Below are 18,174 nucleotides of genomic sequence, written 5' to 3' on the forward strand. Positions count from 1 at the left end.
AAATGGGGAGCAACATTCACGTCTGGGTAGTAACGGAACAGACAGCCTGTAACGTTGCAATATTAATCTACTCTAACTACAACACCGGTTGCCTGGTCCACCTGTGTCCCGTTAGTTTACCTACTGATAACAGGTAGGCTACATGTGACAACCTAGATGTTACTGCTGAGTTACTGATTTTTTATTTTTTTTTTACAAAAATGAAAAATATTCAGTATATAATAGCAAAAATTGTTTTGGCTCATTTTTCATTTCAGTTACTTATGGCAGTTTTATAGTTCAACTTATCTTAAAGTAACTCTAAGTATTTTGTGCGGGTCATCTCTTGGGTTACATTATATAATAATAACAACAATAATAATAATAATAATAACAATAATAATAATTTTAAAATTATTATTATTATTACATTATATATTACAATACTGGTGAGGCTGCTTAACAAATATGGAAAAATTAGAATAACATTTTTAAACCCCTATTGATGTATCACATTGACGAAGTCATATTTTGTCCCCCTTCAGCTTCAGTGGATGTGAGAGTTGAGAGCTCTGGTGTCAAATGATGTTTTGCTGAGCCCTGGCCCACAGCTGTGCAGGCCACTTTGCATCCTCCAAACTCCTACCTGCCACTTCCCTGCTCTATTTTAGTGCCTGTATTTTCATATTTATATCCATGATTATTTATTTTGATCCATACATATATTGTACTTATTTGTAACCTTTAATGTGATGTTTTTTGTCTGTATTTGTTTACTGCAACAAACGGCTCCATAGAGAACAATTAACATTCAGCTGAAATAAACTGAACAAAACTGAGCTGGAAACTGATACAAGCTGCGACAGCGTGTGTACTGACAGAACACTTTTCTGAGCTGCCATAACCTGGCAATGCGCTAGACTGGCTGCCCTTAACAAATGAGAAATGTAAAGGAAATGTAGCATGGTTTCACATCCCCCTGCTGGCCAATAAGAGTCATTGCAGTTCTGCAATTTCCATTTACCTAATGCAGAGGCTGGCAAATCAATGGCAAATAAGACAACTCAGTGTATCTGGTTTAAAACTTTTTTTTTTTTTTACTGCATACCAGAAAAAACAGTTGCAAATCAGCAACATCTGTATAAAACACATTTAAATAGTAACAATGGACTCAAAAAGGGAAAAAGGCACTCTGTCACTCCTTTATAAATTAAAACAAAAATGTTCAGATAACTGTAGCAAGAATCACACATTGCAAGACTTTTTCAGGATTCAACACAGATTACAGGCCTCATCAATAAACAAAAAAATGCTGAACTATGTCGCAGTGTTGTACAGTAATGCTCAGAGTGATGGTGAACTGTCAAGCTAGATCTGGTCAGGTCTGGTCAAAACATTCGAGCATATCTACATTATTTGTGATGCACTTGACTTTTTACAAGTAGGTGTAGTCATTTCAATTCATTTCAAATCGACCGGTGTATAAAACAGACAGGGAGAAGACAAGCCAAACAGCCAGTGGAAACATGTAACAGAGACGTGGACAAACAATCATAGTTTCAGCGCGTTGACGTCTATGATCTGCTGCAGGATGTTGTCCACGTCGGACGTCTCCATGCTGATGCCAGCCAGGTCCAGCTGGGGCAGGAGGGCGGAGAGAAGCACCACCACGTTGTTGCGCATCCCACGCAGGCTCTCCTGTGCCACGCTGGATGGGGCCCAGACAACACAGCCACTATCAGGACTAGACAACTCACACTGTTCATTCACATTTCACTCATTAAAATCTCAAATTTCTGTCTAGGGCAACTTAAACATATATGTGCATCTTAAAACAGTAAAAACACGTTTTTAACAAGTTTTTATGCAGAACTGGGACTGTCCATTGTCTCAGCTGGATGCTCAGTTGTTCCTGCTAACCAGAGAGAGTTAACCCAAAGATCAAGGAAAATGAGAGTGAAATTTCAGGGGAAGGGAAGGAAGAATATGACTAAATATTATGGGCTTGAAGAAGTGATAAAAACAGTGAGAAGGTGGCAAAAATATTTATTTGCCACAGCTAATGGATCCCTAACACTGTATCCCTCCATCCCTTGACTCTCACCCCATCATACCTCAACCCTCATCCCTTCATCACTCACCTTTCATCCCTCCATCCCTCCATCCCTCCATCCCTTCATTCCTTCATCCCTTAACCCTCATATCTTCACCCCTCGACCCTCATCCATTCATTCCTCGACCCTCATTGTTTCATCCCTCACCCTCCATCCTTTTATCCCTTGACCCTCATCCCTTCATCACTCAACCTTCATCCATTACTTCATCACTCCATCCTCTCATCCCTCGACTCTCATCCCTTAATTCCTTGACCCTCACCCCCATCCCTCAGTTCTTAATCCCTCATTCCTCCCTCTGAGCCTTCAATCCTTCCCTCCTAAGTCATCTTGGTTATCCACTTTACAATAAACTATTTCAAATTCATATGCTCTTGGTGTGGTCTCGTTGGTATGTGTGTATGTGCCATCTTTGAGTGGGAATACTGACCTGATGTCTTCGAGTAAGCGGCTCTCACTGTCAGTGACTCTCGTCCTGCTCTGGCTTTCACTCTTGTCCCTCCTGGGTCTGTCCTGCTCAGGCTGATCATTACCAGGCTTCTGGCTCTGCTCACTGGATGAAGTCGAGCTCTGATGCTGGGACGCACAGTAAAAGATCACTTTACAATCTACTGCTCAACTCTCCACACGGTCATACTGGCTGCCTATAATTTAGGTGATCTAGACATGTAAGCTTCTTTGACTGTTGCGCTCACTGGAATATCCCTGGAAAAGCGCTGTGACTGTTGCAGTCACTTCCTCCCTCTTTCCCAATTCATAGGGTCTTACACTTCCTCTATAGTACTCCATCACAGATTAGGAAATGAGAAAAACCAAAAAATCCAATCTCAGTTTTAGCTATTGTTGAAAAATTAAAAATTGCTTTGGCTACTCTGTGGTGTCAACCAACTATAAAACAAATTTTAAGCTAAACTTTGAAATATAACAAAAACAATAAAATGTGAGCAAGTGTGTTTCCATCAGCTGTGTTGAAATAAATATGCAAATAAATATGCAAATCCACTGACCTGACAAACAGAATCTTTCAGTAATGGAGTTTTTCAACAATAGCAGCGTGCCCTGTTCAGGTTGTTTTTGTTTTTCCATGTCAGCTGATGTTGGCCATATTTGTTGAAAAAAGCATATTACGTCACATATTGTACTGCTATCACTTAAGGCTGTGACTCACCAAGCAGCTGGTCAGCTGTTGGTGTTGGTCAGTGTTTGGCCATCGGTGAGCTTCTATGGGCCTAGTTTTCTGTGGTGTGTCTGGCACACAAGTGGGACTCCTGTTGGTGCCTTTTCAGACGTTTGAGTATGCTGAATCAGCAGCGGGGATGGGATCACTCTGATTGGCTGTTCAGCTTGGCAAATTAGTGCCCAAGAAGAGAAACAGACCTTTGCCTTTTCTTTTCTTCTTCCACAATCAAAAGACCAGCGGCTTACAACACCAGTGCTATTGGCGACTTCTTATCAGACATATTCTCAATTAGGAGCAGCTATATCACAAAACTGATTGTAGTGAGAGTCGTGTGAAAAGGGTAAGCAAACACTGCTTTGTTTACCATCTGCATTCCAGTGTCTTGCAGTTTCCTTTTTTGAATGACGAATACAGACTACCACCACCTGCTGGTATGAAGAGTTATTCCTTCTCACGCAGGCGCAGAACACATGTGGTAGTTTGCCACTGGCTGTAGTCTGGCGGTGTGTTCAAATGCAACTTTCTGAACCGGAGCTAGCTTGACACAAATACTTTGACACAAACCCTGACCTGCTACAAATCCACACATGACCTCACCCACCTCCGTCTGGCAGCCGACCTCTCTGGCTTCTGTGGAGGCTGGCAGTGTCTCTGTCCTGCCTGGTGGCTTCTCAGCGCTGGTGTTAGCGGTTGTCATTGTTCCTTGAGTTGTCTTCGTGACTTCTAGGCAGAGCAGCTTCCGAAGCCTCTGGGCCTCCTTCTCCAGTCCGGCCAGCTTCTGCATTATTGCCTCCCTGTCCCCTCCCTCTGGAGGCAGCGGCCTGCTCCATGGGCCCTCGTTTCGACTCAGCGGAGATACCATGACAGTCTGGGTCGGCGGGGGTGAGTGAGTCCAGGCAAGGCTGGAGGCATGTTGGGCAGTGTCACCTGGCTTCTCTACACGGCCGCCACTGTCCTGCTTGGTCTTCTCCCATGACGGTGTCTGGGGCTTAGTGGCATCTCTCCCAGGGTGCACCTCCTCTGCCATGTCCTCCAAGTCAGGCTGTTGCTCCTCCCAAGGGCGAGACACCTTTTTCAGGTGGCACAGTGGCCACGATATTTTCCTTTTGAGGCTATAGAAAACAAACAGCTAGTCAGTCTGTGTGAGCGTACACACACACCTTTGAATTCACCTCAACTAAATGTTGATTCAAGGTGCTGGAGATGTGCTTGATATTTTCAGAGCTTGCTGATCAAGCCAACTTGGAGACATGTCACGGAGTGCAACTGTGGCGTTCCAGAAGTCCAAGTCAGTACCCACCACAGGGAATTCATTTAACTATTACATATTTATCATGCAAAGATGCCTAACCAGTAACAATGAGAATGTGAAACAACGGTATGTGTATCCAAAGAAGCAGCAAGTTTGTCTGATCTTATTTCCGAATTCCTATATGAAGCAAAATTGAACAGCGGTAGAGTATTGGGTTAGTTACCTGAATTTTGTATCATCATGTCCACATGGTGGTGAAATATCCCTGCTCCCATGGTCTGCTAATCCAGAATACTGTATTTCTATCTCTCAGCACGGCAAAACAGGTCTCAATAAACAATTTTAGCACATAAACAGAGCGTGAACGTGCCGCTCATAACTAGCTGGCTCCGTTCAAGCCCCTGTGGTTTTATGATCTGATGTTCGTGTATGCACATACAGTGTGCCTGCAGTATATCCTCACCTTAATTTTTCCACTTTGTCTTCCTCTCTCTGCTCTGGCTCTATGTTTGTCTCCGTCTTTTTGCCGCTCTTTGAATCCTCAAGAGTTTGTGTGGCTTCATCACTGGTGTCATTTTCTGCATGCTGTCCTTGCATGCCCTTTTCTTGCATAAACTCTGCCGGGTCTCGCACGTTCACATCTTTTCCAGTGTGTCCCTCTTGTGTTTGTGTGTTTTCTAGCGCAACTTCCTCTTGTATCTGTGCATCATCTCCACTGTGTATATCCTCATGATGATCCAGAAGGTGATCAGTGTGTGTTTGGTCTTGTGCATGTGTGTCCTTGGTGTGTGACGGTTCAGTGAATGTGTCATCAGCTGTATGTTGGGGCTGGAAGGTGGGCTGGCAAGGCTCAGATGAACTACGTGACACCATTTGATGTTTTGGCTCCGTTTCTTGGAACCCGCACACCTGGAACACACACAAGCAAACACAGTTCATGCAATATGTATGAAAGCGTGGGAGCCAAACAACATTTTGTTTTATTAACAGGCTTGCTAAGTTTCAGCAAGACAGTTTACACCGACCTCCAGTGATTTTTCTCGTTTCCTGCTTTTGGAGTACTCACTGCGGAAAGTAAACAGAGGCACAGTTGAAGAAAGCAAACATACCATATGTGGGTCAGTCTAGTTTTACATGGCTCAATTTTCTTGTTGCACAGAAGAACAGAACAGGATTGCTTCATTACCATAATAATTCTAAAATGACGTGAATGAACTCTGATTCACCTCTGAGAATTGTTAGAGATTCAGTTCAGTTTTATGTATGTGTGAAAGACATACCAGATTAAAGCGGGAAAAATGCTACCAATCAGCAGTCAAAAAAAAAAAAAAAAAAAAAAAATATTTGCAACATTTCAAGTTTTAGAATTCCCCTGCCAATCATAATCTGGGAAAACAAAAGAGTTAGCCCCGCTTAATGACAACAGTGTTCAATTCAAATTTCAGCACTGACTGTGTATATATATATATATATATATATATATATACATATATATACACCGTTTATATATAGGCTGTTTATATATAGGCTGTTTATATATATATATATAGATATAGATAGATAGATAGATAGATATATATGTACTACTTATATTTATAGGCTGTATATTTATTTATATATACTGTTTATAGTTATACATACTGTTTATATTCACACATATTGTTTATATTTATATATACTGCTTGTACTTATATTTTATATTTACACTTCTTTTTTACCTTTCTCTCTTTATTTATTTAGGCTTATACCAGGACCTGAGTGCTAATTTCGTACCACTAACATGTAAATGTGAGCTGGTATGACAATAAAGTTCCTTGAATCCTTGAATCCTTGAAATGTGCATTACATATACTGGCCAAAAACAGCTCATTATAATATTCCTTATATGCTAAAATGCATCACAACTATGCTGTAAACTAGAAAAACTGACTTGCAATGCTCATTTCAGTACATTTCGGTGTAGGTGTGTCATTTAAAATGTGGTATAAACTAAACCTTTATCTTAGTGTCAGACTGAAAAATACCGACACATGCACACAAATACACACATGTGCACACACACACACACACACACACACACACACACACACACACACACACGTGGGCTTGTGCACACACTGGAAATAAGAGCATGAAACTGTCAGGTAGAAACCACAAAAGAGCGTGAGAGCCCACATGCAGATGCAAACAGGCAGATGGGTGGGGACACATATTCTGAAAATAACAGTGTGAGACTCCCTTCTATACACCAGCTAACACAGAGGTAGACAAAAACAGAGAGAAAGAGAGGGAGAGAGAGAGAGAGAGAGAGAGAGAGAGAGAGAGAGAGAGAGAGAGAGAGAGAGAGAGAGAGAGAGAGAGAGAGGATGATGGGAATGGGAATTTACTGTTTCTTGTGGGTTTTTTGGTAGCTGGGTGTTAACATCTCTTCACTTTCCTCTGCTTCCTCTGGTGAAGAACAGCTCCTACAAGACAAACCACAGACACAGACAGACCTGGTATAGCAGACAGTGCCGTGCTGTCAACTCCAGTTCAGCTAAAGGCTCCTCTATTACAACAAACACACAGACACGCTCACACACTGGCACAGTTTCCAAAGCTATTTAAGCACATATCTGTTCCCCAGTGGTTTCTGAAATATTTATTTATTTATTTCTGTTTACTGAACCAGTTCCAGGCACAGGCTGGAGCTACTATGCCATATAGGTATGCGCTGTGGGGCCCTGTTTTCATGCCAGTGCAGATCAGGCACGCTGACCCAGCGATATGCAAAGGCTGATTTCTTCCCAACTGCACCATTCATTTAACTTCCTGGTTCACCATGGCATTTCTTGTAGCAAAAGGGGGGCACAGTTTTTGCACTTCCACTTATCCATGCCTCTTTTTCTGCATATATGCTATTTTTGTGACGTCAGGTGGCACAGTTCCTGAAGCACATATATAAAAAGACCTGTCCAAAGTCCTTTTTTTTAAAATCTATGTTGCTAATTTCACTTTGACATAAATGCTTCAACAAATGTCTAACTGAGCGCATCCTGTTTAATCACTTAAAGGCAGACTATGAGGTTTCAAAGGGGGAGAGTACCCCACCTTGCTATGATGTGGTAAAGAATGATGGATGCCACTCAGTTCTCAAAAGAGCAGAACTAAGATATACCTCAGGAGTTCACATCAGGGTATGATCTGCCCTTGGTGGCTTACACAAGGTGCATAATAAAACGATGCCCTGTGAAAGGGATGTGTTTTTGTGTTCTTGAAAGGGGACAGCGGGTGATTTGATTGGCCATCGCTACAGCCACCGCCTATCACCCTCCGACCTGTGACCACTCCAAGATAAAGTAATGCAGCGGTTGTAGAAATAAGTAAGTGGTTTCATAATCACTTGAATATAAACAAATGTACCCATATGTAATAAAGGCGTTCATATATACTCAGTACAGTACAGACACACGCAAGCAGGGAAGTGTAAATGCAGTCATTATTATTGCACACACACTCACACACACACCTGAAGCGTGGGTTGGGGTTCTGGCTGCAGTTCCAGTTTTCAGGAGTGACGCTGTAATGACCCGGGGGGACGCTTCTCCATTTAAGGCATTCTTCACACTGTAACCACATGGGACTCCTACACACACACACACACACACACACACAAACACACACACTATCAGTCAAGCTTAAAACAGGCATACAACTTAAAGGGGAAGTCCTTCCACCAAAAGGCAAAATTCATGCTAATCCAGTGATCTTGCGGGGGTGTAGACTTGTGTACATGAACATGTCTGTCAAAGCTACGAACAAGAGCGCCATGTTTCCACCCAGTGGCTTCATCATGGGACACATTTTGTTGCACTGTGCCCTACACTTACTAAATGGCCTTTCAGTGCGAATGTCTTTTACCTCTTTATATATAATGTGCATGCTCTGTTTTGCTTGTTCAGATTGGTTCCTCTCATGTTTCTCTTGCCCTTTCATCAGCACTGAAGCACTTTGTTTTGTGGTTAAAGTCCTGCTGATGTGATCCTGCAGCGGGAACACTACTCCTTCTAGTTGAGAAGTGCCTTTTCAAGAAAGCCCATCTGGTTGCGCAATGTCAAACCTGAAACTTGTGAAAGTTTGCAAGGTCAGCTTCTACATGATTGCACGAAAAACAGCTCAAGGTATCCATTTCAGCGTCGGGGCTCTCTGGTTTCTGCTATGGGAAAGTACTGTCTGATTTCACTTTCAGTTGAATTCACAGGTTCCTGCTTGAAAGGTGAAGGTTATCAGGCAACTCCCATCTTCCTAGTTTGCTAGTCACTGTCAGTTCTGCAGAGGATACTGAAGATCTTGTCCATGTAATAATTTCACAGTGTCAATGGTTCTATATCTGCCATTTCAAATACAGACTTTGTGGAGGTTAGTGCTTGCCTAGCTCACTGAAATCCCTTCTTTCTGCCTCACCATGTTTGTCTTCATTTGATTTCTTATCTCACTGTTACAGTCCATTTTGTTGTTTTGTCCCAGCTAAGGCCATGCAATATGGCCAAAAAATAAAATCCTGATTTTTATTTTAATCAAGATTTTTCTTGTTGTTCAGTAACTCTTACTACTTACTGATGGGAATGTTTGCAGGCATGATCATGAGACTGGTGGACTGCACATGAGTTTCTGGGCATGCAAGTTCTGTGTAGATGAATGAATTGGGGCTTGTATGACAGAGCACTCAGTGACTGTTTTACCGCTAATATGTGTGGTAGAAATCTTGATTTTGCAATTCAGCCATTTTTTTCATGGATTTAAAACATACATTGAATTAATCAGTTCAATCCATGTATCACCCAGCCCTAGCCCTGACACATACTTCATGCTAAACTCCCCTTTGACTTGGTCTGCCCAAGGCTTCTTTTATTCCTTATGACTTTTCCCTGTCTTCACTGAGGGTCTGAAGCTAATGGTGCTGTGTAGGTTCAGACAGGCTGTTATGTCTTTTAACCACTGTAGCATTGTACACTGCATTTCATCACCTTGTAATACAGCCCCATATAAAAACAGACCGTGCATGACATGGCACGACTTCACAGGAATTAGAACCTGATGAACCAGATGAACCGACCACTTGCACCTCAGCTACTCATGGCATTGTTTCAGCAAACAGCTGATTGATACTTCATTTTGGTACTCATGGTGTGCACAGAGTGGGGGAGGCAGACACGGTCTCCACAAAAAGCCCAACTGATGAGTCAGCAACTATAACAAAAACAATCATGACTCACTCGTTGATCTCCTGGCTCTCCTCCTTTTCACCTTTCCTCTCCATAGCATGAAACTCTCTCTCTCTGGCCCTCTTCACTGTCACCTCTCTCCAGTAGTCATTGAGTTTCAGGCCCAAGGCGCCCAAGGTCAATCTGGAGACAGGAAAATAAAGCTTTCAATAGTCACTGGTGTTCATGTTATCATTATTACTGCAGTATAAGTGCAACCTGCCATCTCATTTACGGAAAACTGCCTCACAAGGTTGAGTATCTTGGTCTCGGTGGTTCCTATGGTAACGTAAAAGTGCCACTGAATTGGAAAAAAACAGTTAATGACACAGTGAGTTGTTGCAGCCAAATGGTTTGATTGGTGGGAGCAGCATAACCATCTGGATCTACACTAGCAAAGACACAGGCAGTCAACTTTTTGTCAACAGAGGAAAGAAACCTGGGAATCACAGAAGGCAGTAATATATGTCAAAAGTTCAGCTATGATCAGTTTTTCTGCAGCAACAAACTGGTTGATTGTGATTATTCTGATCTGCAGAAAATGAATGGACTTAAAGGAACAGCTGCTTCACTCACGGTGGCTACACTTGCACATGACTGTGTGCGCTGGTATGGTTTGTTTGCCAGGTATCGCGCCGAGTGACTACAAGAGAGCTTGTGAGGCCAAAATCTCTGTTTTTTTTGCCTGTTTGTGCGTCTGTATGTGTTCATGGTGTACCTGTATTCTTTGGTATACTCAAAGTCTTGCTTGTTGTGAGCAGGTTTGAGAAAGTTACACTCGATGACGCCGATGACCCCGACTCCTGCCCTCTGACCTGAAGACTGTAGAGAATGATGGAGGGAAGGCGGGACGTAAAGGCAGAGGAACAGACCGATTTTATTATCTCTTTATTCTAACAGCATTTACACAAAAACATGGCAGTGCTGTGTACCCGTCTACCTTTAAAGGAATACTCCAATGGTTTGGGCAAAATACCTTTTTACTGACTTACCTCTGACTTACTTCTCCTAAAATGACTCTTGTTTAAAAAAAAAATTAATCATTAATCCCAAGATGTGTAATTCAAATACAAATGGTACAATGTGTAAATAAAATAGCTTCAGAGTTGCTGTAAGGTTGATTTTTTTCACTTAATGAAACTAGGCTAATGACTCCCATAGATTTCAAGTCTTTATGCTAAGCTAACATGAAATGCTACCCATAGGAACTGAACCACTGGACGTACAGAGGTGAAAATGGTACCCATCATCTTGTTTCAGTCTGGGTAAGTCAGAAAATGGTATTTTACCCAAAACACTGGAGTTTTCCTTTGAGGCATACAGTGTCTTTCCCATACCTTGATCTGGCAGCCCACTTTCTCATAGGACTTGATGAGCCGGTTCTTGTGGTACATCATGATGCCATAGTGCTCTTTGTTCTTTGGGTTCAGTCCAAAGGTCACCTTTACTCTCTCTTTCTAACAGCCACCAGTCAAGGTTAAGTTGGAAAAATGACCAGTTGTTACCAGCAATGGTTATTATTTGGCTTAGGATTTTCAAAATACATTTTTCCCCAGAGGAATCAAAGAGGGAGTTATGCAGAAACCCAGTTGCACATTACAGTAAATGTTCCATTTGATTCAAACTGAGCAGCTCACATCCACCCCTACATGCGCATTTCCAAAAAGCTGATGTGTAATTTACGTGGAAAGGGCTGTGTCCAACTGAGTCACAGTGACAAAACACTATTAACCAAAAAAACAATGGTGTATTCACACTCCCTCTCTCTCTCTCACTCTCTCTCTCTCACACACACACACACACACACACACACACACACACACACATACACACACAGAGTTAGGATACACTGAAGTGGGGTTTATACACATCATGCTCGATGTGTGTGAGTCTCTTTGCCACCAACTTGGCAAGAACCTTCTTCCCTCTCAGTATGATCTGAGTCCTGGGCTTCAGGTACAAGATACTGAGGTAGGCCTGAGGGAGGGAGGGAGAGAGAGAGAGAGAGAGAGAGAGAGAGAGAGAGAGAGATGAGAGATAAGAGAGAGAGAGACAGACAGAGAGAACTGATTGAGCAGAAGTACTATAATGAAAGACAGTGACTTGACTAAAGATTTTGCTTTGTGATACCAAAAAACGCTGATCATATGGCTACACTGGAGTGTTAAAGAGCTGATGACAAATTAAAATTCAGGAACCTTGTTTTCAAATAGTCTGTCCTGATTTGAGAAACAGCCTCTCACCAGCTGCAAACTGTCAGCTACACGGAAATTTAAAAGTATTCTCTAAGCCTGCTACATGTAAGTAGTCTAACACCAACAAATCATTAATTTTGACACTGTAAACAACTATTACCATTGCCACAATCATATGCATTTCAAACCCTCTCAACTGATTTACAACACTGATGGAAATTTCAAGTTCTTCTTGTTTTTCAAGTGCAGATGTATTGAAAGGTTTAGGAGTGAGTGGATGAATTTACTGCATGCTTATCCTCTTCAGTAAAAAAAAGAGAAAAAAGATAGAGTGATAACAAGATAGCATAAGTAGTGAGATTTTCTGTGTCATTTCCCATTAAAATAGCTTATGGGAAACATGACTGTGATTTTATGGAACAAGCAATAACTGGCAATAACCATAACCTTAGCATGAAATAGAGGCTGACAATTGTATCTATCATGATCTCATTTTTTTTTTACTGTAATTCCTGCAAATCAAAGCAGTTAATTTGACACTGACATATTGTCCTCCTCCATCCATTTATTAAGCCCCTAAAAAATAATTTCCGATTGTCAGTATTGCACATTGATAAGTTTCTTGAAAAGGGATGAAAAAAAACATCCCTTTCTGCCTTAAAACTGCTTAAATATAACACTAAACCTTGTCCTCATTAAAAATACAGGGATCTATGAATATGCAAACTTTGCACAGATATAAGTCAGAATAGTCGGGGTCAGGCATTTTAGGGGACATAAACATAAGAAAAGCACCTTTTTTGAGTGGGGCAGTACTTTAAAATGTTATAGACTGTATAGCACATTTAACCTCCAGCCATGTCTTACCCTGAGAGAGTAGTCCATGTCTGGGATATTCTGCTCAGCTCTCTGGGAGCCACTGTTCTTCAGGTCCTTCTTCAGCTCCTCTATGTGGATCTCAGGCATACGGATGTCAGTGACATCAGTCTCAAAGTCCAGCTCTGACTTGCCGTCCTTAGCCCTTCAGGATCAGTTGGAGAGGTTAGTGGTTAGAGCAGGTACTGACATGCTTTGTATCACTCCTCTGTGGATGAGTGTTTGACAGTGTGTCACTATGCATAAATTTGTCTGCATAAGCTGCGGGCATGTGTGCGTTCATGCCTATTTGCCTGCCGGTGCGCCTGTGTTTTCATTGTTCTAACTTTGAACCCTGACCCCATAAAGCTCTACCTGTACTTTCTGACATTTCAACCTAGCTGAAAATGTTAACGATTTGCTAGCCACTGCAAATTCCAGCAATCCTCAAACTTAAGCAACAGACAGGTGTCAGCACGGATGTGAGCTTCTGACCGGCGGATGTTCCAGATGAGGATCTTGGTGCCTTTTTTAGAAGGGATGGAGTCAAAGTGTGCAAGGAGCTGCTCCAGGGAGTTGATGAGAGAGTGTTCGAGGATGGCTGCCAGACTGGCCTCCGAGTCCTCAGTCACCACCAGCTGCTGTAACACTGGGTCAAGGAGAGGGCATCAGGGAGCTTAAATAGTGATGACCTTGCTCTGGTCCATATACTGGAGGTGCAGTGATGCTTGAGCATATGTGCAAATGGAAACAGCAGACAGCAGTGGGCATTTTAAATATGCTTTGTGTAGCATTTCAACATCAATAAATCATTACCACATTAATTATGTAAACCAATGAGACCATCTCTGATAAACCTGGAGCTTACACCAGCCTATACACTTTTTTTCTTTACAGCACAAGGGTTAATGCTTTATGGCACAATACAAGAAGAGGACGCCATGGTAGAGGGAGTCTGGTGAAAAGATCATTACCAACATATTATCTTCAGTGTTATTTTCTCTGCTGAACGAAGCCAGGAAATGTGGTCTTTACTTTTGAAACACGCTATCACCCACAATATAGCATCACTGTACCATGGTCCCATTTGTTTCCAGTAATTTGAAGGTGCACCAAGCCAAACTGCCTTGGCTTAAGTGCAGACCCCTCAGACGTAACAGACAAAAAACAGAATAAACATGTGAGTCAGATCGATAATGAGAGCCATGTAGATTCAATCATCAAATTACGTGCTTTTTCTGCGTTTTTTGTCATTTGAATCCAAACATCTTCACTCGCAGTAAGTTGACCCTCTGCGTTATTTGCAGTGCACAATGAAACCAGTACATCACGATTCGAAACTCTTACACTGATGCTGAAAAATGTTAGGCATGGCCCCTATACATGTCTACATGTATATGTAGACATATATAGGGGCCATGAGTGTGTTGTGCAATAATGTGCAATAAGTGTGTTGCAACAAATACATCTGGTTCACATGTACGAGCACATGTGAACCAATGGCTTCACACACACACACGCTCACTCATACAGCTGCCTACAACATTCGCCCCTCCCTCTCTCTGTGGTGAGGATATTGTTCTGCTGGTTGAAGGGGACGATGGGGACGATGACAGCCTGGGCCTTGATGTTTTCCAGGTAGGTCTGGGACAGCATGCCCACGCTCTGGCAGCCCCCGTTCTTGGTGAAGATGAGGGCATCACGGCCCAGACGCATGGAGCCAGACTTAAAGCCGTTCCCGTATATGCCGATAGCCTGCTGGCTGGCTTTACCCGAACCCTTTTCTGTGAAGCCAAAGCTAGAAGAGGTGGAGTGACACATTAGAAGGAGGAAGTGTGCATGTGTATTTGTGGGTGCATGGGCGTAAATACAAGCTTATCATCAAGGGAGTGTGGGTGTGTTTGACGGACACTGTGAAATGTGTATCTCTGTGTCTGTGTGTGTGTATGTGTGTGTGTGTGTGTGTGTGTGTGTGTGTGTGTGTTTGAGCCCACATGCTGGTTTGTGGTGACTCATTTTCTGTGGTTTGAGCAGGCAAGAGAAATACTGTGCATGTGTTTTTTAGCTGCATTTGTGAAGCATCTTGATGTGAGATAGTGTGTGGATACTAGGGTCAGACAACTTGGTGAAAAAATCATATTGCAGTTTTTTTGGCCGGATATTGCGATTGTGATGATTCACGATTTTGGTGGGAAAGCTAATTTGGCATTATAATTTTCGTTTTCACTAAAAACACAATTAAAATGATGATCATGTTCGCTGACGTCTGTGCAAAACATACATGTTTACTTATGTCTTCAGAATAGGATTTATAGGCCAAGGCATCTCTAGCACCAAAATGCATAATGCATAATGGTATTATCGATGATTATTTTTATCCCAATAAAACAATGCAGCTCCTGTGACTTGGATATTGCACACACATACTGCATTTTTGATAATATTTCAGTCTCAGTTGGCTTGTGTGTTTGTGTGTGTGTGTGTGTAGCCCTCACCTGAGCATCTTGTGCAGCTTACTGGGGGTCATGCCACTGCCATTATCAGTGAAGGTGAGACAGAGCTGACCCGACTCCTCAATGACATCGATCCAGATCTGTTTAGCAGTTACGCCAGGATCTGACGCATTGTCTGGTAAATATGAGAGAGAGTGTGTGAGAGAGAGAGAGAGAGAGAGAGGGAGAAAGTGTGTGTGTGTGTGTATGTGTGTGTGTGTGTGAGAGAGAGCGAGAGAGAGGGTAAGGGAGAAAACAACACCCTAACACTGTTTGGTGTCTCTGCACTTCTGCAAGAGGAAGGGGCACTATGGCCAGCTGTCTGACAACCATAAATCCACGTTTTAGAAAAATGTGACAGCTGCTCTCACAAAGGAATGACGTTAAAATGAAATCTTTCAACAGGTAGCAACTAATGTAAGTCTAATCCTTTTGAATCGTTTTGTTAGAACACTTAATCCTAAGGCAACAGAAATCCTATAGCAATTAGAAGTGTAAAAAAAGTTTCTATACAGTAAGAATACTATAGCAGGACCATACTATAGGAGATAAATTACGCAAGCTTAAAATATTAAATAAGATAAACTCACTATTGAGTACCAGGGACACACTAGAACTAGAACGTGGGACAAAATATTGAAATGTCGATATATCACAATATTTTCTCTTGTGATACATTATTGATACACTTGTACCAAGTATCAATATTTGAATTTTCAATTGAATTTACAAAGATGCACATCTGAGTTCCTATGAGGTGTATTTGTTGTTGCCTTTAGCTATCTGTCATGTACATGTTGCAGTTGCTATGCAAATCAAAATGAAGGATGCATTGCCATCAGTGCAGATCCATAGTTCGATACGTGACAGACGCACACACACAATGCCACCTGAAGTATTTCTGTAGTATCTGTGTAGTTAATCTACCTCTACTGCCCCCACAACAGTCTGTTAGACAGGCTGTAGCTAGTGAACACAGAAGTTTTCTTCATCTTCGGCCATGCCTCCCAAATGCATTGTGCTGATCACCATACAGCGCAACAGTGGCATGTGCTGGTACTGCAGTCAAATTAGAAAAATCAAAAAATTGTAGACATCATTACTATGAATAAAATCTTACTTGTAGTTGACAATGCACTGCTGTGCACTTAATTTGTTCAAGTTTTAAACATTAAAGAAGTTGCCATAGCAATTTGCACTTTTAAACCTGTTCGAACGTGAAGCCTATTTTACTTACAGGTCAAATAAATTGCTGTGGATTTTTAACATTTGGTCTTTTAATAAGACATTTTGTGTGGTTCACAACAGCCTGGTGTAGCCTTGCAGGTAATTACCGACAACAACAATAACAGTAATCAAGAAAAACGAGCCTGACTGATTCCTGTTCATTGGAAAACGATTTCACATTTTCCGGGGTGAGACACCTTTGTTATTGTTTGGAAAATGTGTTAATAGCATCTTTCCCACCCCTGCTAGAAACCCCTTCAGCAATTTTATAGAATGGTACAATCTTTAAAATCTATACAAGAACAATAAAGTATATCAGAATCAGAATCAGACATACTTTATTGAGCCCTGAGGATAAATTGCATAAAGTCCCTTTAAACTCACGACGTCCCTATCTGATTACTACAAGAACATTATGATTTTTTGTTGTGTCTGCAATTTAAGAGATGATGACTAAAGAAGCTTGTGTAATTTACACATTACATTTTGGAAGGTTTAACTGTTCTGAGGAGAAATCTGGAGCAAAGGTGGACTGAAGAGAAACCACATACGCACAGAGGGGTGCAGGAAGTGCGTGCGCACACACACACACACACACACACACACACCACACACACACACACACTCATCTGCATAACTGCCTGTGCACAGTACACTTCCTAAATAATCTGCTCCTCCTGCAAGCCTCCAACAGACAGACAGCACGTCTAAGCCAATAACAGAGCAGAGTGGAGGAACGGCATTGTTGACAGGGTGCGTCATGTCTCATGTATGAACAAATGTGACAATCAAAGGAAATATAATCCTGCAGAAAGACTTAGTGAACCGTCTCTTTATAGGGGGAAAGCCCTCGGCATATAGGCCCTGTTTAAATTTCTCACACATACATGAAGACAAAGTGCAGTCATCCCACAGGAAAGATCACAGCAAAACTGTAAGCGTCAATATACCTATACCAGTGCTACCTTAACTAGGAGACAGACACTGCTATAAAATACAGTAAGGTCACTTTAACCCACAGACACAATAAAAATGGGGACATAACACAGTTATTAGCTAGGGAGTGAAATAGAGGAAGTCCATGCAGTCCATTTACAGAGACCAGTGCCTTTGAATCCACACAGGCCGTGGCGCTGTGTGTCAACAGGACACAGGCAACAAGTGCAAAGGCAGTAAAGGTGCTGTGGCGACGCAGCTGGAAAGTCACGCCGAGGCTGAAGCTGAAGCTCGCGGTCATACTGTACCTATCAACTCCGCCACGGCGCTGAACGGCCAGGTGTGACTCGTAGAGTTGCTGCTCAGGAAGGAAGGGCTCATCTGCAGGAGACATTACAGAAGCCGCTGAGCCGCGCTGCACTTTGTTAAAAATCACCTTCATTGTTTCTCAACAGGTATAACTCTGCATGCTGCACCCAAACACGATATACATATTAGAAATAATACATACGGAACTCAGACGAATCCCATGCTCGCTCAACCTCGCCATGTTTCACGAATATACTCTCTCTCTCTCTCTCTCTCTCTCTCTCTCTCTCTCTCACTCTCTCACTCGCTCTCTGTCCTCGTGCGCACAGAGACGCTGTGGCGGGCGCCGCGTGCACACAGAGTGCAGCCTCTCCTCCTGTTAAGAGGAAGTT

At 42.2% G+C, this 18,174-nt stretch overlaps 1 protein-coding gene across 1 annotated transcript; it reads right to left on the reverse strand.

Annotated features, from left to right (window-relative positions):
- Positions 1-1,157: 1,157 nt before the first annotated feature.
- On the reverse strand, positions 1,158-18,053 carry LOC115366462 (MORC family CW-type zinc finger protein 3). The gene is made up of 17 exons (XM_030061921.1): positions 17,985-18,053; positions 17,782-17,854; positions 15,314-15,446; positions 14,396-14,616; positions 13,314-13,461; positions 12,831-12,984; positions 11,617-11,745; positions 11,106-11,225; positions 10,487-10,590; positions 9,781-9,912; positions 8,034-8,150; positions 6,913-6,990; positions 5,551-5,590; positions 4,989-5,434; positions 3,875-4,385; positions 2,524-2,669; positions 1,158-1,687 (listed from the first exon to the last, which is right to left on the reverse strand). Exons 1-17 carry the CDS (start codon positions 18,021-18,023, stop codon positions 1,531-1,533), a joined length of 2,748 nt encoding a protein of 915 aa, XP_029917781.1. The 5' UTR covers positions 18,024-18,053; the 3' UTR covers positions 1,158-1,530.
- Positions 18,054-18,174: the final 121 nt, after the last annotated feature.

This window comes from Myripristis murdjan, chromosome 10 (assembly GCF_902150065.1).
Source record: "Myripristis murdjan chromosome 10, fMyrMur1.1, whole genome shotgun sequence".
Lineage (NCBI taxonomy): Eukaryota > Metazoa > Chordata > Actinopteri > Holocentriformes > Holocentridae > Myripristis > Myripristis murdjan.